This window comes from Taudactylus pleione, unplaced genomic scaffold (genome assembly GCF_031769625.1).
Source record: "Taudactylus pleione unplaced genomic scaffold, aTauple2 ptg000832l, whole genome shotgun sequence".
Taxonomy (NCBI): domain Eukaryota; kingdom Metazoa; phylum Chordata; class Amphibia; order Anura; family Myobatrachidae; genus Taudactylus; species Taudactylus pleione.
In genome coordinates, this window is record NW_028285234.1 from 375,375 (window position 1) to 398,283 (window position 22,909).

The 22,909-nt window shown below is 46.7% G+C and overlaps 2 protein-coding genes across 2 annotated transcripts in view; one reads left to right on the forward strand and one right to left on the reverse strand.

The window, feature by feature from the left end:
• Window positions 1-7,533, forward strand: part of LOC148474553 (adhesion G protein-coupled receptor G1-like) — a 374,935-nt gene extending 367,402 nt beyond the window's left edge. The window contains exons 12-14 of the mRNA XM_088458431.1: window positions 2,929-3,037; window positions 3,520-3,788; window positions 5,622-7,533. Coding sequence (XP_088314557.1) covers window positions 2,929-3,037; window positions 3,520-3,788; window positions 5,622-5,767 — 524 coding nt within the window. The 3' untranslated portion in view covers window positions 5,768-7,533. The remainder of the gene's footprint in view (window positions 1-2,928; window positions 3,038-3,519; window positions 3,789-5,621) is intronic.
• A 5,553-nt stretch (window positions 7,534-13,086) lies between these two features.
• On the reverse strand, window positions 13,087-22,513 carry LOC148474554 (zona pellucida glycoprotein D-like). Its single transcript, XM_088458426.1, has 9 exons — window positions 22,489-22,513; window positions 21,332-21,401; window positions 17,074-17,268; window positions 16,764-16,960; window positions 16,257-16,432; window positions 15,186-15,428; window positions 14,540-14,696; window positions 13,743-13,863; window positions 13,087-13,255 (listed from the first exon to the last, which is right to left on the reverse strand). Exons 2-9 carry the CDS (start codon window positions 21,399-21,401, stop codon window positions 13,110-13,112), a joined length of 1,305 nt encoding a protein of 434 aa, XP_088314552.1. The 5' UTR covers window positions 22,489-22,513; the 3' UTR covers window positions 13,087-13,109.
• Between the last annotated feature and the right edge of the window lie 396 nt (window positions 22,514-22,909).

A 22,909-nucleotide genomic window follows, 5' to 3' on the forward strand; every position in this document is an offset into this window, starting at 1 on the left:
TATCACATTACACAGCACAGTGTCCTATATACAGACTCAGGAGCACACACAGATATACAAGTGTCACATATCACATTACTCAGCACAGTCTCCTATATACAGACTCAGGAGCACACAGATATACAGGTGTCACCTATCACATTACTCAGCACAGTCTCCTATATACAGACTCAGGAGCACACAGATATACAGGTGTCACATTACTCAGCACAGTCTCCCATATACAGACTCAGGAGCACACAGATATACAGGTGTCACATATCACATTACTCAGCGCAGTCTCCTATATACAGACTCAGGAGCACACAGATATACAGGTGTCACATATCACATTACTCATCACAGTCTCCCATATACAGACTCGGGAGCACACAGACATACAGGTGTCACATATCATATTACTCAGTGCAGTCTCCATATACAGACTCAGGAGCACACAGATATACAGGTGTCACATATCACATTACTCAGCACAGTCTCCCATATACAGACTCAGGAGCACACAGATATACAGGTGTCACATTACTCAGCGCAGTCTCCATATACAGACTCAGGAGCACACAGATATACAGGTGTCACATCACATTACTCAGCACAGTCTCCCGTATACAGACTCAGGAGCACACAGATATACAGGTGTCACATATCACATTACTCAGCACAGTCTCCTATATACAGACTCAGGAGCACACAGATATACAGGTGTCACATATCACATTACTCAGCGCAGTCTCCTATATACAGACTCAGGAGCACACAGATATACAGGTGTCACATATCACATTACTCAGCGCAGTCTCCTATATACAGACTCAGGAGCACACAGATATACAGGTGTCACATATCACATTACTCAGCACAGTCTCCTATATACAGACTCAGGAGCACACAGATATACAGGGGTCACATATCACATTACTCAGCACAGTCTCCTATATACAGACTCAGGAGCACACAGATATACAGGGGTCACATATCACATTACTCAGCACAGTCTCCTATATACAGACTCAGGAGCACACAGATATACAGGGGTCACATATCACATTACTCAGCACAGTCTCCTATATACAGACTCAGGAGCACACAGATATACAGGGGTCACCTATCACATTACTCAGCACAGTCTCTTATATACAGACTCAGGAGCACACAGATATACAGGTGTCACATGTCACATTACTCAGCGCAGTCTCCTATATACAGACTCAGGAGCACACAGATATACAGGTGTCACATTACTCAGCACAGTCTCCTATATACAGACTCAGGAGCACACAGATATACAGGTGTCACATATCACATTACTCAGCTCAGTCTCCCATATACAGACTCAGGAGCACACAGATATACAGGTGTCACATATCACATTACACAGCACAGTGTCCTATATACAGACTCAGGAGCACACACAGATATACAAGTGTCACATATCACATTACTCAGCACAGTCTCCTATATACAGACTCAGGAGCACACAGATATACAGGTGTCACCTATCACATTACTCAGCACAGTCTCCTATATACAGACTCAGGAGCACACAGATATACAGGTGTCACATTACTCAGCGCAGTCTCCCATATACAGACTCAGGAGCACACAGATATACAGGTGTCACATATCACATTACTCAGCGCAGTCTCCTATATACAGACTCAGGAGCACACAGATATACAGGTGTCACATATCACATTACTCATCACAGTCTCCCATATACAGACTCGGGAGCACACAGACATACAGGTGTCACATATCATATTACTCAGTGCAGTCTCCATATACAGACTCAGGAGCACACAGATATACAGGTGTCACATATCACATTACTCAGCACAGTCTCCCATATACAGACTCAGGAGCACACAGATATACAGGTGTCACATATCACATTACTCAGCGCAGTCTCCCATATACAGACTCAGGAGCACACAGATATACAGGTGTCACATATCACATTACTCAGCGCAGTCTCCATATACAGACTCAGGAGCACACAGATATACAGGTGTCACATATCACATTACTCAGCACAGTCTCCCGTATACAGACTCAGGAGCACACAGATATACAGGTGTCACATATCACATTACTCAGCACAGTCTCCTATATACAGACTCAGGAGCACACAGATATACAGGTGTCACATATCACATTACTCAGCACAGTCTCCTATATACAGACTCAGGAGCACACAGATATACAGGTGTCACATATCACATTACTCAGCGCAGTCTCCTATATACAGACTCAGGAGCACACAGATATACAGGTGTCACATATCACATTACTCAGCGCAGTCTCCTATATACAGACTCAGGAGCACACAGATATACAGGTGTCACATATCACATTACTCAGCACAGTCTCCTATATACAGACTCAGGAGCACACAGATATACAGGGGTCACATATCACATTACTCAGCACAGTCTCCTATATACAGACTCAGGAGCACACAGATATACAGGGGTCACCTATCACATTACTCAGCACAGTCTCTTATATACAGACTCAGGAGCACACAGATATACAGGTGTCACATGTCACATTACTCAGCGCAGTCTCCTATATACAGACTCAGGAGCACACAGATATACAGGTGTCACATTACTCACCGCAGTCTCCTATATACAGACTCAGGAGCACACAGATATACAGGTGTCACATATTACTCAGCGCTGTCTCCTATATACAGACTCAGGAGCACACAGATATACAGGTGTCACATATAACCTTCTGCTGGTGCGTTATAGTCACATCACATTGCGACAGTCGCACTTTTGACAAAAACGAAAAGACACCCAACGCCAGCAGCGTAGCGCATGACCTAGCGGCTAACTCATGCCAGGTAAGTCGCACTGTGTAGCATATTGAGGCTAGATGTATGAGGACATATCGGTATATAATTGTTGTATATTTCCGCAGGGGCGCCGGTCCTAATTGTAACTTCTATTATTCTGATTGATGTGGAGAATTACGGTGTTTATTACATTAAAGTGGAGCGACCGTCCTCCCAGAACTCTACCGCTTCAATGTAAGTTTCCCAAATGTTCTTCATACCCCCAAATCTTCAGAGCACCTGGAACATTACTCCTGTGTTTTTCCACAAAAGCAAATGGTCACCAGCTGGAGGGTACAATCAATCGGGCCACCATTCTGGACACATGTTCTGGAGAGGTCTCTCAGGATGGACAGGAAATAGCACAGGAGTATTTGTAGGTTCTCTGTTCCCAACACAGTTGTTCATTAATCTCATTGTCCTCTCGCTGTTGTGACCACAATGTCTCATTGTCCTCTCGCTGTTGTGACCACAATGTCTCATTGTCCTCTCGCTGTTGTGACCACAATGTCTCATTGTCCTCTCGCTGTTGTGACCACAATGTCTCATTGTCCTCTCGCTGTTGTGACCACAATGTCTCATTGTCCTCTCGCTGTTGTGACCACAATGTCTCATTGTCCTCTCGCTGTTGTGACCACAATGTCTCATTGTCCCATTGTCCTCTCTTTTCCTCCTAGATGTTGGCTGACTGAACCCATCATCCATCAGGTTGTGAATTTGGGATTTTTTGCCACTGTTCTCCTATTTAATATCTGTATGCTGGTTGCTATGACCCGGCGGGTGCTGCGTCTATCTGTGCACACTCGGGGCGAGAAAATCCGCCATTGTGTCACGTTGCTGGGTCTAAGCTGCATGTTGGGTCTTCCGTGGGGCTCAGCGTTCTTCTCCTTCGGAGCCCTTTACCTGCCAGTCCAGTACTTTTTCAGCATCCTAAACGCCCTGCAAGGTGAGTGATGGGCCGTATCTTACCCATTAGCCCCCCCATCCCCTGGCAGCACATTATACACATTGTAGTGCTGAGAATGTGAGCTCGGCAGTGTGGTTGGGGGGGGTCCTGTTCCCACTCACATTGGGTAGGGCATTCTATTTATTTTCACGGTGAGTTGTTCTATATCGCATGGTGGAGGGAGGGCGGCTCTGATCCTCGCGCGGCGGGCAGTCACAGTGTCACATACAGCAGAGACCCAGAGAGGGGAACACAGAGAGTGATTAGATAAGTAGGATGAGACACAGGATAGGACAGTGACATGAGGACCTGGGGATGTAGTGTCTGTATGAGGAGAGAGCAGTCACAGTATCACATACAGCAGAGACCCAGAGAGGGGAACACAGAGAGTGATTAGATAAGTAGGATGAGACACAGGATAGGACAGTGACCTGAGGACCTGGGGATGTAGTGTCTGTATGAGGAGAGAGCGGTCACAGTGTCACATACAGCAGAGACCCAGAGAGGGGAACACTGAGAGAGTGATTAGATAAGTAGGATGAGACACAGGATAGGACAGTGACCTGAGGACCTGGGGATGTAGTGTCTGTATGAGGAGAGAGCAGTCACAGTATCACATACAGCAGAGACCCAGAGAGGGGAACACAGAGAGAGTGATTAGATAAGTAGGATGAGACACAGGATAGGACAGTGACCTGAGGACCTTGGGATGTAGTGTCTGTATGAGGAGAGAGCAGTCACAGTATCACATACAGCAGAGACCCAGAGAGGGGAACACTGAGGGAGTGATTAGATAAGTAGGATGAGACACAGGATAGGACAGTGACCTGGGGATGTAGTGTCTGTATGAGGAGAGAGCAGTCACAGTGTCACATACAGCAGAGACCCAGAGAGGGGAACACAGAGAGTGATTAGATAAGTAGGATGATACACAGGATAGGACAGTGACCTGAGGACCTGGGGATGTACTGTCTGTATGAGGAGAGAGCGGTCACAGTGTCATACAGCAGAGACCCAGAGAGGGGAACACTGAGAGAGTGATTAGATAAGTAGGATGAGACACAGGATAGGACAGTGACCTGAGGACGTAGTGTCTGTATGAGGAGAGAGCAGTCACAGTGTCACATACAGCAGAGACCCAGAGAGGGGAACACAGAGAGTGATTAGATAAGTAGGATGAGACAGAGGATAGGACAGTGACCTGAGGACCTGGGGATGTAGTGTCTGTATGAGGAGAGAGAGGTCACAGTGTCACATACAGCAGAGACCCAGAGAGGGGAACACAGAGAGTGATTAGATAAGTAGGATGAGACACAGGATAGGACAGTGACCTGAGGACCTGGGGATGTACTGTCTGTATGAGGAGAGAGAGGTCACAGTGTCACATACAGCAGAGACCCAGAGAGGGGAACACTGAGAGAGTGATTAGATAAGTAGGATGAGACACAGGATAGGACAGTGACCTGAGGACCTGGGGATGTAGTGTCTGTATGAGGAGAGAGCAGTCACAGTGTCACATACAGCAGAGACACAGAGAGGGGAACACTGAGAGTGATTAGATAAGTAGGATGAGACACAGGATAGGACAGTGACCTGAGGATGTAGTGTCTGTATGAGGAGAGAGCGGTCACAGTGTTAGAGCGTAGTCCTGCAAGCAGGGCCCTTATACCTCTGTCTGTAATTATCCGGTTTTGTTTTATTACTGTTTGTTCCCCATTGTACAGTGTAACAGTAAATGCTGTAGATAGATGTAAAATGTTATAGAACCTGGAGTCAGTCGGCTCTTGTCTGTGATTAATGTTCCTCTATAACGGTCTCTTTCCTTCCTTTCAGGCTTCTCCATCTTCCTGTGGTACTGTGCCCTGTCCCAGCCGCACACCAAGCGCCCACTCCCGTCCTCTGAGAGCACCAGCACTGTACCCGCGTCTCCCCGCGCTGACCAGAGCATCAGCAGTGACCACAAGAAGCTGCTGACATGATCCTTCTGGCGTAGCGTCTGGGGTCGCCGCTTGCTGTAGCACTTTAGTCGGAGTCACTAAGCTTTGCCAGGACATATAGACTCTGGGGCAGCAATAAGCTTTGGGGGTATGCCCCTGGTGTCACTAGTCTCTGGTACAGGTATATAGCATCACACATGTCTATGTCAGGGTGTTCTAAGGACCGTGTGATAGAACATGCATCTGCTGGTCAGGTGTGAACTGTTTAGATTGCAAGCTCTTTTGGGGGGGGTTTCTGTGGCATGGATGAAGGGGGCTCTCCTGTCCGTTTGGGAGGTCAGTCACCGGTACACGCTAACATGGCATTTTGCAGCAGAAAACATGAGATCAGGGTTAATAGTAATAATTCACTTTATGGGGCTGGGAAACATTTAATAAAAAAAAAAATTATAAAAATAATTTACAAAGTTATTCTACACTTCCATAGAAAACATAATATAAATTGTATAAGTCCATAGGTGCCACATGGTGGGACAGTCCCAGCTTTTATTATCATCATTTATTTATATGGCGCCACAAATGTTCCGCAGCGCCTTACACAGCACATACACAAGTCGTAGACAAGCGACTTACAATACAGGACCAGGACATGGATAATATATATGGCTACATTAGTGACCATAACACCCAGATAAGCAACAGAGCATAAGCACCAAGTGTTAGGTGCCCTAGTGGGGGGTAAGAAGTAGATGAAACTAAAGTAGGGAGCAGCACAAGAGGGCAGAGGGCCCTGCTCACAAATGTGAGCCTGGAAATATCCCTACTTTTCTGTGCCGTTCCGCCAGCTCTGTATACTGGACGCAGATCCCGCTCTCTACACTTTATTAGAATGGACTACATAAAAAATATTACAGTCTAGCGCTGCTGGTCATTCTGGAGACTGTAGTGCACCAAAATCAATGTATACAATATCGTCTCAAGTACGCTTAGATGCCACAGTGCTGGAACTACGCCTCGCCATCAATTCATTTATTAGTATTTTTTTGTGCACGTTAAAATCAAAATCCAAGGTCACCATCAAAGACATGAATCCAACTTAGGATCCTGTTAGGACAGAATTACCCCATATTCTGACATGTGCCGGCTGGGGGGATTGGGGAGGGGGAGACACAATCAGCGCCCATTGCCTTATAGACCACTTTCCATTCAGGCCTTAAGTATCAGAAACAAGCGCAAAGTATAGGACAGGTCAGGGAGCCATGAGGCTGCTGTAACCTCACTAATCCTCAGTTATTCTGTAACAATAAGGCCCCGAGCCCCCATTATCATAGGGTGGAGGAGGGGGCTGTGGTACTATGACATTGCTGGGAACATGTGTCAGACACGGGTCACAGGACACACACAATACTATGACATTGCTGGGAACATGGGTCAGACACGGGGCACAGGACACACACAATACTATGACATTGCTGGGAACATGGGTCAGACACGGGGCACAGGACACACACAATACTATGACATTGGTGGGAACATGGGTCAGACACGGGTCACAGGACACACAATACTATGACATTGCTGGGAACATGTCAGACACGGGTCACAGGACACAATACTATGACATTGCTGGGAACATGTCAGACACGGGTCACAGGACACACACACAATACTATGACACGGATTTCAGAAATGATTTGTGACATGAATTAGTCACTGACCCAAACACTGGACTCTTCTAGAAATGTTCTATAATATATACAGCTTGTGCCAATGTAATATAGAGCTGTGATAAATGATGTATGTATATATGGGGCACAAATAAAGAGTTTATAACAGCATTGTGTTCTGTCTTATAACACCGGGGCAATTGGCGGTCACATTACTACAGATGGGGCAATGATACAGGGGCACCAGGAGATCAGGACCCTCCTGCACAGACATTTATCCAGGAGACCGAACCCACATCTGCCAGGAGTCACCGGCGTCTTACACGACTTATCCCGAGTCTGTGGGCGGGAGGCGGAGGGGCTACTGCAGCCGCATCTTTAGGTTAATGCGCAGCCTTTGGGCTTCATAGTAGGGATGGCCATTGACTATTCATAATCATCGATGGCCTATAGCCGATGTTGAAAGCTTTTACCATCGATGGGGAGAACCAGATGGTTTCCCTCCATTGATGGAATAGCATAAACAAATGTTTTACTTTTTTGTACAAGGTGCTGGGACACAGAGCAAACACACCCCCCCCCCCCCCCTCAGGTTCTGATTGGCCAGCAATGTTTAGCAACAATGCAATGGATGACCTCGAAGGTTTCACCTACTGATGGTCATCCCTGTTCACGAGCCAGTCAGTCAAAGAACCAAAATGACCATCAGTTGGTGAAACCCGTGGTCAGCAGTTGCATAGTTGGTAACCATGGCTGGCTACGTGCTATATCGCCACCGATGGCCATCCCTACTTCCTAGTGGGCCGCCTCTGGCCACAGCGTCACATTCCACCTACCCTGTGACGGGAACATGGTCCCTGGGGACAGCGCAGTCACTGACCGCGTCACACCTGCGCCTGGCTAACCACCCCCCCATTACCTGCCATAATCATTTGGATCTGCAGGTAATTCGGCTTGCAACGCTTTGCGCTAACCATAGCGACGCACACACACGCTGAAAGCTGGCTGCAGCGTCATTACGTGCACGTTTTATTGGAGTTAAAGATTTTAAGGGGTACAAATGCAGAATGTAATGGAGGTGAAGCATGTAAGGGATTTAGGAGCCTATTCATCAAAACATAATTCTGGTTTGAACTCGCTGCGAGTTCAGAGTTTAGGAGGCATGCCCCACGCCCCACGCCCCAAACCATCACTTCCGAACTACTCACATTTCTACCAAGCAGTTTTTCATTAGTGAGACCCTTTTCTCTTTAAATTCAGTACATTCTTATTGAAATTATATAAAAATTACACCCAAATAAAAAGTATACAGTAGCATAATGTTCACAGCACACACAAATGACTTGAAATCGATATGCACATTACATCGACATATGTGACACAACCAACTCCAAAATACTGATATCTTGGTGCCACCCAAAGGCTCCATCCGGATCCGCACATCATAAATGAAATGGAGAACTGGTCTCATCCTCACACTATATACTCAACAAAAGTGACCACAAAGCAGGATATATAAAAAAAAACTAAAATATAAAACTATATCCACCAAACAATCACAATTCAAATATATAAAAAAAAATAAAAATACAACCCCCTCCCCTACCCCAGAACAAACCACCCCATAGCCCCCCACCCTGTATAACCTAGCCCCAACCCATGCATACTTGAATCCCCTCCCAGCCCAAATAAAGGAGTATACTGTAATTATATAAATGACCCAAGCAACAGACTATTAATGCCCTCAGCTACGCAGACTGGCCCCAGCCCTCCCACAACATTTGAAAATTTAATACATTCCAACGGAGAAATAGCAATAAATTACAAACCTAAATATACCCCTATAACAAAGGAGAGAAGGTGAATGAAGCATTACACAGGATATATAGAATTACCAGCAGCTGAACATAACATACTAATATTTAGCAGTATTCCGCTCTCCCGTATTCTACATATACTGTAACAGCTCCCATAGGATTCAGCATTTATGTCACAGATATACAAATATCACAGTGCACATGAAATAAAATGTAAAGATTAAAACAGAATATACGACGTACACATTGAGAGTAGCAATAAGTATGGCCTGATATTAGGCTGCCTGACCAGAGGATAAAATAAAGGAACAGACCCCATACCAGCTCGCTTCAGGGGAAATTGTAAATCTATTGCGAGTTTTCCTGACAGTGTTGGATATAAAAAAAAAATAAAACAGATAAAACAGGATATTCAGGCCTCTGTCCCTTGAGAAAATAAAAGTGAAGGAACAGTCTCTGACCAGCTCATCTGAGGAGAAACCAGGAAAAGACACAATATACCGAAAAAATAGATCCCGTATTATCAGTGCACCAAATAGGATTATGGGGGAATTTTGTGAAGACCCACATTTATATCAAACTCCCCCAGGGTACAGGTGGCCATATCCACTGCGACATCCGCAGAGTCAGGCATCAGGTGAGTATCCAGCTTTCACAGGACCCCCGAGGGGCACAGCAGGGAGAAACAACGTCCGATGATCTGGTGTCTAGCTGACTGAGAAGTCTCTGCAGAGGCATTGATAGCATGAAGTATTAATTGTAGGGGAGAGTAGACAGCCGCTAGAGAGCCACAGGAATTATACAATCTCTGTAACCAAAGCCAGCAAATTAACACGAGTAGTTGACCAAATGCAGCAATTTCAAAACAGCAGAGAGATGAAACCAAACCAGCGGCTATAAGGAAGCCGCTGCTACAAGATGGCTGCGGGTAGCACACCGCCAAAATGCACCAGCAGAGTCCACAAAGGGGACAAGTAACCATCGCCAGGGATAAGATAGCAGCCGCTGATCCACAACACGTCTCATACCACCAGGACTGACCAGTGAAATCAGAGGGACAGTGAGCAGCAGCAACAAGCAGCGTAGCCAGACCACCGGAGAACGCTGCCAGGAAACAGGAGGGAGCGGCCCAGCACACGAGATCAGCCGCCAGAGCAAGAAAGGCCACGCCGCGGGACCCAGCCATGAAGATCAGCAGACTACAGCAGGTAGGTATTGAAGAAATATGTCACCGGTACTTCACACGAGATCAGGAGAGTACCACGCCAAAGCTGGAGCGGGTACGTCCAGGCAAACAGGAGAGTACCACACCAAAGCTGGAGAGGGTATGTCCAGGCAAACAGGAGATGCAGGAGAGTACCACACCACCACGCCAAAGCTGGAGAGGGTACGACCAGGCAAACAGATGCAGCAGAGTGTATCACACCACCAGGCCACAGCTGGAGAGGGTACGTCCAGGCAAACAGGAGATGCAGGAGAGTACCACACCACGCCAAAGCTGGAGAGGGTACGTCCAGGCAAACAGATGCAGAGTGTACCACACCACCACGCCAAAGCTGGAGAGGGTACGACCAGGCAAACAGGAGATGCAGGAGTGTACCACACCACCACGCCAAAGCTGGAGAGGGTACGACCAGGCAAACAGGAGATGCAGGAGAGTACCACACCAGGCCACAGCTGGAGAGGGTACGTCCAGGCAAACAGGAGATGCAGGAGAGTACCACACCACAGCTGGAGAGGGTACGTCCAGGCAAAAACAGGAGATGCAGCAGAGTACCACACCACAGCTGGAGAGGGTACGTCCAGGCAAACAGGAGATGTAGGAGAGTACCACACAGGGGAGTTTCTAGAGAGGGGGCCCGTGTGCAGTCTCTGACAAGTGCCCCCTCCTCTCCGCCCCGCGGCACACTGAGCTGTGCGCGGCCAGCGCTGGATTTATAGACTCTGGGCACTAGATTGTGCCCAGAGTCTATAGTGTATGCACAGGTCACTGGGAAAATGGCCACATGGTCATTTTCCCTGTACTGTGCATACAACGGGAAATTGTAGGGTCAGCACTCACTGTATGAGATTAAAGCCTCAGGCATGTATTTGTGCTGCAATATCCCTGCTGTAGTCTGGGATTAAATAGACCAGGACTCAGATTACAGTCCATTATGTCAAATGTTAAACAACCCCCTTTACGCTGAAGAGCCTTACACCCTGGCGCATCAGTGAGTCACTGTTAACTGTTAGTTTCCCCTTAGGTGGTTCAGACTATACCAGAGCAAATGCCATGAGAGTAAATTGCCTACAACACCCAACTGGGCTGCAGAACGAGAACCATTCCTACAGCACATCCAGATTCTAGCTGGCACCTTACACCTAATCCTAGGGTGACACTATCTGGAGAAGTCTACTGCCCCACTGCTACAGCCAGGTAACCCTACCACCATGGCATCATCCCCAACGGCACTGAGGAAGCAACACGTATCAATGCACAACCCAAGAGGGTCTCGCTGTGGTAAGAAGGACCAGCCCTAGATGTACCAGATAGCCAGTTGAGAGTCTAAGGTCACTGCCCCAAGGACTCTAACCACCCATGGGTCACCTGGCATTACAGCTCAGAGTCTGGAGGAAGTGGCCATGTCCTTGGCAACAGCCACCTAGACTACAAAATCTCCTCACTAGTACTTTATGCATGGACACGTGGAATATAAAATGGGCAAGTGCAGGGGATCCGTGATCAGCTAAAAGTCAACACTAGTGACTAATGCAGAGAGAGGGGGGGGTGGATTGTGCCAGAGCTCAGGGGTGCCCATACGCTGTACACCAGCACCCCATACCGGCCTACGTTTGACAAAAGCATTTCAGGGAGAGTGAGAGCAGCACCTATGAGTGCAGCAGTACAGTGGGCGTGTCCTGCTCCATCTGAGAGGCGTGTCCTGCTCCATCTGAGAGGCGTGTCCTGCTCCATCTGAGAGGCGTGTCCTGCTCCATCTGAGAGGCGTGTCCTGCTCCATCTGAGAGGCGTGTCCTGCTCCATCTGAGAGGCGTGTCCTGCTCCATCTGAGAGGCGTGTCCTGCTCCATCTGAGAGGCGTGTCCTGCTCCATCTGAGAGGCGTGTCCTGCTCCATCTGAGAGGCGTGTCCTGCTCCATCTGAGAGGCGTGTCCTGCTCCATCTGAGAGGCGTGTCCTGCTCCATCTGAGAGGCGTGTCCTGCTCCATCTGAGAGGCGTGTCCTGCTCCATCTGAGGCGTGTCATCCATGTGATGGGTGTGTACTGCTACATCTGAGACTATGTAGCAGTACACATGCATCATGTACGTGAGCCCCAATGCAGTCAGTAAGATCTACTTGATGAAAACTAAGACTTCAGAAAAGTCATGTAGCCATAGGGATCATTCTAGGAGTATTATAGAGGGGGCCAGTGATCCCTCACCGTCTGGGGCCCCCTCTCCCCCTGGCTGAGATCAGCAGTGGTAGACTCTGGGCACTAGAGTGCAGATCACTGGGGAAGTTCTCCTGGCCATTTCCTACTGCGCATGACACCAGGAAAATGGCGGCTGGACATTTCCCAGGCGTTTCCTGTAGCACAGCTCTGTGGGACATCGGAGTGGCAAGTATAAAGACAAAAATGAAGTGCCTTATAACCAATGAAGGAAAATAACACAATAATGGGGTAAGGCACAATGAGGGAGAGTTGTAGAGTATACAGCAGCCATTCCCCACCCACAACAGGTTCTGTATACTCCACAGTATGGCTGTATTAGTCAATTTTGTCCAATCCAGACAGTTTCAATTCCCCTCCCAAAATACACCTTACAGGGTGTTAGGTTACACCTGCCCTAAATGTCACCATGTAACTGAGTCTGAGACAAGAGACAGAGACCATGGAGGTTACAATAACTAATGTTTATTAAGGACTTGGGGGGACAGTATAGCAGAGGGCGGCCATCTTCTGCTTGGCAGACTTCTTCATTGCTTTTGCAACAGCAACAAAACAGAGGAGAAGGAGTATTGCTCCGGCTGCAAAGGATCCTGGGAGAATAAGTGGGCCGAAACCTGAAATGATGGAGAACAGGTTACAAACAGAACCAGACAACATGGTGGCTGAGAGAGCACCAGGGACATTCCATGCTATGTGGTATAAGCAATGGACACAATGCCAGCCAGCTCTTTGTAGAGCACTTGGCACCTAGACTGACAGTGTGGGCAGAACATTCCATCAATTAATTAGGGTTCAACTCCTTAAGGATATCAGGAGGGGAAGCGTGTGAAGTGAGGGCGCCATTTCATGGTGTACAGGCTATGTTACAATTATACAAGATGGCCGCCATCATTCTACAGATTTCACTCTACACCAACTGGTGCTTTTATTCAGGACTGAAAACCAATCAAAATGCAAGGAAGGCACAGACATCAGGTGTTCCCACCCTGCATTAATGCCCACCCAGCAGCAGAAACTAATGCAAAGGGAGTTAAGATATGTCCTTGTAAGACCAGGACCAGCCCTTGTGACAGATTTAGAATTGACAGCTTGAACACTTACCAGATTCTGGGTTTTCAACACTGGACACCACATTTCTGGGCAATCGTATGGGCCCACAAGACACCACCTTCCTGTATGGGTCAGTCAGGTCTCTCCTAAGTCGACTAGTCTTGGGTCTAGGCTGTAAGGAAAACATCCATTCGCTTAACAGTTCTGAAGACCTTGCAAGATTACACTGCTAACCACAGCCATGTCCCACCCACCAGGATATGAAACCATCATGTACAAACCCAAGGGACAACCTGCAAGCCAGGAATTATGGTTGGAAATATAAAATTGCAACTGTTAGGGACTAACAAAGCTGAGATCTGCTACATTTGTTATTTCAGGGTCCTCAAAACACATTCTATGTCTGTGGCTGATTAGTGCTCTCAGAAAAGGCACTGGGCCGTGTCACCACCTGGTACAGAACCATCAACAACCTGGCAGGAGCTGGGCAGGGGGGGGGGGGGTCATTGAAGTAGAGGACCCTCCCTGTGCGCTCAGCTAATGGAATATTTGAGGTTTCTCATACACATCTCCTGTACAGCACAATCAGACACCCCAAATGCGAGACTTTCATTGTACTTTATGCAGCTCAATTCATAACCCTACTATTAAGGGTCACAGCGATAAGTGGCTGAGGGTCCTGAACACAGTAGTTTGTCCATATTAGTTTGTCAAGTCCATCATGAGTCACTTCCAAGAAGTTATACAATAGAAACATCCCAGTTTGAGTTGGACTCCAGCAAGAGACAGGTGAAAGCCACCCAGCCTTATGGCCAGGCATTGTACGGTGACATTACTGGGGAACTCACCTGCTCACAGCATTGGGTGGTGTTTGGCTGACACAACCAGATTCGGCAGTGCACATAAAATTCGGGGTACTTCACAAAGTGGAACATCTGCAAAGAGAAGCGGCTCAGGGACCTGTTTTTCGATGGGATTATGGCCACAGTGGAGTCGTTGCGGTGCCTGTAAGGAGCGCAAAGCATTTCATTAGTGTACTCAAGTTAAATCAGTAGAAGAGACCAGGGACAATGACCTGTGACTGTGGGAAAGGCAGGGTCCTGGTTAGGAATCAATTATAACAGCAAGATCTAGTGCTTCCAATAGCTTTAAGGACCTCAAATTCTACCAAAGGCCCTGGTTTAATACTTTACATAGACCAAAAGGTTGTTTTTTTCTTGGAATGAGCAGCCTCAGATGGCCAAGGTATTTGTGCAACAAGACATACACTACAAGATAACGCCAATAAGAATGCCTATTTCACCATCTCATCAGGTGACCCAGGAGAAGCCTGGCATATTGGTGACACCCAAGGGCTATACTTCATCTTGGATCTATAGGCTATAAAGCAGTCGTTATGCAAAAGCCATAACTTCCCATTAGCTTGGAGATACAAGCCCAGAGCTCCGACCAGAGTGAGAAGAAATCCAGGACGATGTGTCCTCTAACCCTCACCCATTGGAGATTAGGAGATGTCGGATCTTGCTACTGTGATTAGGCCCTGGGGTGGCCCAGCACTCCTCCAGTTTCAGGGTGAAGTAGTCTTGTGGGCCATGTCCGTGTATCTGTAACTGGATATAGAGCTGATGTGTCAGCGGGATGATGGGTGGCTGCTCATATGGGTCCAGGAACTCTGCCGTTGGGTGGAGCGTCATGGTAACGTTGAATTCCCCTTCCTTCACAAAGAAGGTAACCAGCCTGATCAGAAGGATACATTGTTATAGTAATACAGCCTCTAGTATGACCAAGAGCCCTGTACAGCAGTCACTCTCTCCTGGTGATCACTATTACACCACTCAGTTATCCTGGTATAGGGCACCTAGACTATACACAGCACTATCAGTGATTAGTAATACAGCCACCTATTGTGTCTCTACAAGAGCCCTGTACAGCAGTCACTCTCATGGTGATCACTATTACACCAATCACTCATTTATCCTGGTATAGGGCACCTAGACTATACACAGCAATTTATTGATTAGATACCCATTTCTAGCAAAGCCTGTTACTCACTGGCATCAGAGATCATCCTTTATTAGCATTAGATATACCCTATAAACATGTGGATGGAACATGACAGTACCCTGCCCTGAGGTCAGCACATGGGATCTGTTACAATAGTCAGACATTCACCCAGGGGCAGAACTGTCCTGCAGAAAACTTTGGTAGGTCATTCTGCCTGACCACATAAGGTCCATGTCACATTTGTGGTTCTCTAGCCTATTGATGACCAAGAACCAGGGCTTTTGTCCAGACAGGTTTCATTCCATCTCCAGAAGACCTAGGACAGTGGTTCTCAGACTTGGTCTTCAGGACCCCACGTAGTTCACATTTTCCAGGTCACCCAGGAGCATTCATTACTCACTGATAAATTTTAAAAGATCCACAGGTTGAGCTAATTTCACTAGTGATTGTGAGGAGACCTGGAAAACATGCACTCTTTGGGGTCCTGAGGACCAAGTTTGAGAACCTGTGACCTAGGTGAACCAAATAGGTCTGAGTGGCCACTATTGCCCAGATACCTACGAGGCACTTGTGAGCAGCGGGAAGGGCAGTGACACAACACGGTCATAGTGATACACGCAGGAGAACTTGATCTGAAGGTCAGCGGATCTGGATATTAGGTCTTCAGGAGTCTCTCTCTGCTCTGAGAAAGTGCTTGTAGTCAGCTCATTGGAATAGATCAGATGGGTACCGTTTACCTGCCAGAATCAAGACAGATATTAGAGCCATGAAAACATCCTTATGGGTCCCACTGAAGAGCAAGTTTCCCCTTCTAGACAGCCATCTAAGGCCACAAAATATCCTTCCCATGGTACACTGTATAGTGGTACCCAGGTATGAGCCAGTGTCTAGCTGTACAATACTGGAGGGGCAGTTATGAAGCCAGACACCATTCTGTGGCTCCAGGTATCTATCACTACAAAAAGCCCTATTACAGGCCATCAAAGAAGCCCAGACTGAGGGCAGTAATCAGTGTTAATTTGCCCCGAGCTTTAGATAACAGACAGGAAGGCTAAGGATGCTTTTTACCTTGACATGGGTGCCACAGAGCGTGTGGTTATCATGTGTCAGTGTGACAGAGACATACAGATCAGACTTGTCCTGCACTTTACATTTTGGGTTGGATGTGTGTAGGATGGAGGAGTTCACACTCAGCTCATTGAGGATGCTCTTCAGGACTTTCAGTGTCATACCATCATGGTCACAGCTCAGGTCCAGTTTCATATCTGGAAATAAAGACAAATGTCTGAGTCCCCTTTACTGATGTCCAACTACAGAGCTCAGACAGTCATACAGGACATTAGGAACCCACCACATGCCCAGTCCCTTCCTGCTCTACCTTGGCAATTGTAGTCAATGAAGCCTGGTTTACAGAGACATTGAGGTTGTCCTCTGATCATACGACAGAAGCCTCCATTCCTGCACATATTGGTGGGACAGATTCCTCCTGCCAAGGTCACTGCACTTCTTATACCCTGCTCCTGGGGAAAGTGTTCCGTGTAATGCACATCCACATTATCCTCAGCTTCTCCTACTGAGGAGAGAAGATAAACCAGTGTTACATAACTAGTGCCCCAACAGTATGACACCACCATCCTGGCAGTGTGTTACATAACTAGTGCCCCAACAGTATGATCATCAAGGGTCGTGCAGGAATAATCCATCCACACCGGCTGAGGAAACTACAGTACTTACTGTTACCAGCCGAGTCACTGATCCAGCAATAGGAGACATTACAGCTACAACTTCACAGATCACACAGGATGAATTTACCATCTGTTCAGAGATTTGCAGGACATCCTCCCAGCAGCAGATACCCACATATATATTAAGCATCCCCTAGACGTATGTGCTGGAGTTCCCAGATATCTGTTGGGGTCCCCAATAGGTTTCTATGGAGGCTGCAAGATGGTCAAATGTACCAAGGTCTGGAATGCCAAGCATGTGGAGCTTCTCCCGAGTTATCCATTGATAGGGTTAAACTCTGGGTATTGGTTTGTTCAAATTTATGCTGTGCACCTATTGTGAGGAGTATATAATATATATATATATATATATATATATATATATATATATATATATATATATATATATATACATACATATACACACACATATACATATACACATATACATATACATACAGAGTGTCCGCACTTGCAGCACCAGAATCAACTTGGGGGTGCTCAATTAAGGACAAAACAGCCCATGAAATATAAAAAAAATGAGAAGAATTGGCACTCACCAGGTAGCTGACAAGAAAATTGGTTTTTAATTACCCATCTTGAGGGAGAAAGTGCATAGAGCCATAAAGTGCAATAGTCATAGTCTACGTTTCGGTCCTATGTAGGACCTTCTTCAGGACATCACAGCAGACATGTTTCAGCTTGAAAACCAAAGACAAGCTGAAACATGTCTGCTGTGATGTCCTGAAGAAGGTCCTACATAGGACCGAAACGTAGACTATGACACTTTATGGCTCTATGCACTTTCTCCCTCAAGATGGGTAATTAAAAACCAATTTTCTTGTCAGCTACCTGGTGAGAGCCAATTCTTCACATTATATATATATATATATATATATATATATATATATATATATATATATATATATATATATATATATATATATATATATATATATCTCTAGTATTTACTACTTAATACAATGTTGCCCTCTGGTGTTAATACAAATAAAATGTACAGTTTATATGTGACATAATTAAATTGTTAATACACATGCCTAGAAATAGAACTACTATGAAGAAGCTATACTAGTGCTCGACACCACATAACGTTTAGAGTATTGTTTGACACCATTGCTGTGTCTGCCTGCCGCCATTAACCCTTTCCAGACAGCCTGGTTACTGACAACTTGATGTTATCACCATGGACCACAAAACGGGCAGAGGGATCCATGTAACCCCTTTCCAGTAATGGCCACTCACACATCTGTGGTCTGATAACCATACGTAGTAACGCAGCCAGATCCCAAACTTGGAGGTAAGGTGATCGTAGGGAGAGACCCGCTCCTGCATGTAAATAAATGCAAACCATCATTTCTTTCTAAAGTGATAAGTGCAGTACATGCAATAAGCAGGTACAGATACTCCTGTCATTTGGGTGTAAGCTGGAAGAAGCTTACCTACAGTTACTTAATGCCCCCTCCCCACCTACTTGCAGAGAATGAAGACATTTTACAGAATTAAATGTAATACGGTATCAAGACAGAGGAGCAGATTCATACACGCTCGAAGCCGCTGGCCCCTCGCTTGTAATGTGGGCGTTTTTTTTCCTTCCGGCCGCTCGCAAAGCTGTGGGAGACAACCCATAGCTTGTGCGAGCGGCCAAGAGTCAATCGGCCTTGCAACAGGACCCTGCGGTAGGGTCTAGCCTGTAACAAGGCCAAGTGGACTTCCTGCTCTAATAGAGCAGGAAGTCCACTACTGACATCACTAGTGATGTCAGTAACCCCTCCTAAGGGAACACCTGTGTTTGTCCAGCCACCCCCACCTACAAAACGGGGCAAGCTGTAACTCACCATCAACAGCCGCACCGTCTTGTTGAGAGCCCCGTAGCGACTGAAGTTCAGTCGCTCTGCGGGGCTCACGCACGCCGGACGGACAAGGACTCAGGCACAAAGTACCTCATGTCACCTAGTGGAAGGCTATAAGTTGGTCATAACCCTTGTGCAGGAACAGTGGAGGCACCTGAGCAGAGAGTAAGACCAGCACTATGGCACTGCCAGTCCCTGCAACACTTTCTGTACCCACCAGCCACAGAGCACTACTGATCTGCCTTACAGGTGGTGCATCCCTTATTGGTAGCCCTAAGGCACAGGGGAAGCTTTGTCAGAAAGGGGCTCATAAGCCTTGCAGAGGTCAGTAGGACTAGGTATTTGAAGGACCCATAGCAAAAGGTTGTAAGGGCCCCTATGTACCATCCAAAGGTGAAAAATGTATACAACATGTAACTGACAAGGAAGAGTTAAACACTGAAAGGGACTGGGAGCCAGGACATGGAGCACAGGAAGGCCCTGCCCATGGGAGAGAATTTACATATGGAGGAAACCATATACTGAAGAGCGGTCATACGCAAGGATTTGATTTACCACCTGGTAATTTGAACCACACTAGAGGAGGATCACATCTACAGCATGGCCACCTTACACAGTGAGGTCTTCTAGTAGTGGTCCAAGTTTGGGCCTTGGCTAGCTATATAAAGAGGTGGACCACCACTAGGTGGTGCCAATGAGTCACTCGTCAATGCTGGAATGATCAGATCCTCCCAAACAAGACTGGGAAGTGGAGTAACCACACCTAGGGAAGGCTGTCAGCTGGCACAGAGCTGAGGGAAGCAGGCAATCCTGCAAGAGGAGAAGATCTATCCCACAGGGACTGGAGCCCATCAGAGTGAGGACTAGCTGGAGATCTATCCCACAGGGACTGGAGCCCATCAGAGTGAGGACTAGCTGGAGATCTATCCCACAGGGACTGGAGCCCATCAGAGTGAGGACTAGCTGGAGATCTATCCCACAGGGACTGGAGCCCATCAGAGTGAGGACTAGCTGGAGATCTATCCCACAGGGACTGGAGCCCATCAGAGTGAGGACTAGCTGGAGACAGATTATGAAAGCTGCTCCTGAGAAAGACACTTAGCAGAGGAGCTGAGCGCTCAGAGTGGCCCATTGCATGTAAAGGCTGCACAGCCCTGTGAGACCATGAGGCAATGATGCAGACGCGCTGCCCATCCAAAGACAGGGGCGTTGGGGAAGTAGGGAGATAATGCCCTGATTGGGAGCTGGAGGTTTAGCATTTTCTGTGATCTTATACAACATTAAAAAAAAAAAAATTATATATATATATCTCCACCCGGCGGCACTCAGGACGACTTGTAATAAACACTTTACAGCCCGCTGTTTCTTGTGGGCTGTAAAGTGTTTATTACAAGTCGTCCTGAGTGCCGCCGGGTGGACAGACAATGCAGAGTAAGTGGTCAGTATAAAAGGGTACGGTGATGGTATACAATTGGCAATACACTACTATAAGATAATGGGAATGGAAATAAGAGTTAGCACACAGCTCCGAGACTACAGGAGGAGCAGGAGACAGTGAATGACAGGTGACAAATAGCCAACAATAATGGTAGGGGAGTAGATTAGCTGAGAACAATGGCTAACAATATACAGGGAAAAATTATAATAGTCTGCTAAGACAGTGGCTCCCATACTAGGTACCGTGGGACACTTGCAGGGGTGTCACATGTTCATCCAGGACCATATAAGTTTATGTCTATGCGATAGGTAAAACCAGTGCTTGTGGCCACCATCCATAAGATACTGTCAGACAGAAGCACATCCCACCCACCACCACGTACCTGTCCCTAAGGGTGACAGATCAGCTCACATTACTGAACCTGATCACTTTCTGGATTTCGCAAAAGGAAAATTGTGGCCTAGGGGGCGCTGTGAGAAAAATGCTGATACTCTGGGGCAAGTAAGAGGGTTTGGGAACCACTGGTATAAGCCAATAGGGAGCCTTCAAGATGCAAACATCCCAGCTGCACATTCTTCAGAGAAGGAAAGTGTTCAGCCTTACCCGTATCGGAGCTGGCCAGAGCCAGGGCACCAATTACAGCAACAAGCAGCCTGGTTAGGTCCAAGATCATCTAGAGAACAGAAAGGAGATGGTCAGCAACTACACACCAATAGTATACACCAGAGATTACCAAACCTGGTCCAACAGCTCAGGTTTTAGAGATATCCATAGCTGAGCACAGGTGGTTAGAGCAAATTGACTGAGGTACCAATTGTCACCTGTGGTCAAGCATGGATTATCCTTAAAACCTGGACTGTTATGGTGCCTTGAGAATATAGTTTAGGAACCTCTGGCTTACACTCTAACTGTGCACCAACACAGCCCTGTATAGCACCCCCTACACTGGTAGTATCCACTATCCCTATATCACACACCCTCTAACTGCCCCAACATAGCCCTGTATAGCACCCCCTACAATGGTAGTATTCACTATCCCTATATCACACACCCCCTGTAACTGTGCACCAACACAGCCTTGTATAGCACCCCCTACAATGGTAGTATTCACTATCCCTATATCACACACATCCCTGTAACTGTGCACCAACACACCCCTATATAACACCTACTACTACACTGCTATTAGCCACTATCCCTAACACACACATCCCTGTAACTGTGCACCAACACAGCCCTGTATAACACCCAGTACTACACTGCTATTAGCCACTATCCCTAACACACCATATCCCTGTAACTGTGCACCAACACAGCCCTGTATAACACCCACTACTACACTGCTATTAGCCACTATCCCTAACACACCATAGCATTGTAACTGTGCACCAACACAGCCCTGTATAACACCCACTACTACACTGCCATTAGCCACTATCCCCAACACAAACCATATCCCTGTAACTGTGCACCAACACAGCCCTGTATAACACTGCTATTAACCACTATCCCCAACACACATCCAAGATGTCTAATTGTGCAAAACAGATACAGAGATCAAAAAGCAATAACCAGATATACAGAATAATCCAATATAAAACAATAGCCTAATTAATATAAAAGCATAAGGACATTATCAAAGACAAAAACAATTGAGGTGTAATAAATGTTTAAATGTATTAAAAAAATAAAGAAATCTTGTACACAGCAACCTGAGACCAAGCTGTACATGCAAGCACCCAGCAGTTCTCTAGACTCACCTTGTAGCCCTCTCTGCACTCATAATTGCCTCCTTCTGTGCTGCCCTTATATTAGGAGGCAGCTGTCACTCATCAGCTTAATAACCCTTCCCTCCCCACAGCCCAGTGCAGCACAGCCTAAAGGCCCCCATACATCAGAGGTTGATTGCAGCAATCATGCAATCCGCAATCGATTGTTTAAAAAAATCTTCCCCTTTTCCAATCGTTTGCAGATTGCAGAATTGCCACAATCGATTGGACAGGGAAAGATTTTTATACACAATCAATTGCAAATTGCACGATTGCTGCAATCAATCTCTGATGTATGAGGGCCTTTAGTCAGGGGAAATCAGCAATAATAATAATATATCAACTCAGACTGTGTAATAATCAGTGTATACGTCAGTGACAGGAGATAATAATAACATATAAGGTCAGACTG

Coding starts and splice junctions, on each gene's coding strand:
- LOC148474554 (XM_088458426.1), bottom strand. CDS start 21,401: ATGATCTTGGACCTAACCAGGCTGCTTGTTGCTGTAATTGGTGCCCTG. Junction 13,864..14,539: donor CCACCCAATGCTGTGAGCAG/GTGAGTTCCCCA, acceptor TTTTCCTTACAG/CCTAGACCCAAGACTAGTCG. Junction 13,256..13,742: donor TGTTGAAAACCCAGAATCTG/GTAAGTGTTCAA, acceptor CCATCATTTCAG/GTTTCGGCCCACTTATTCTC.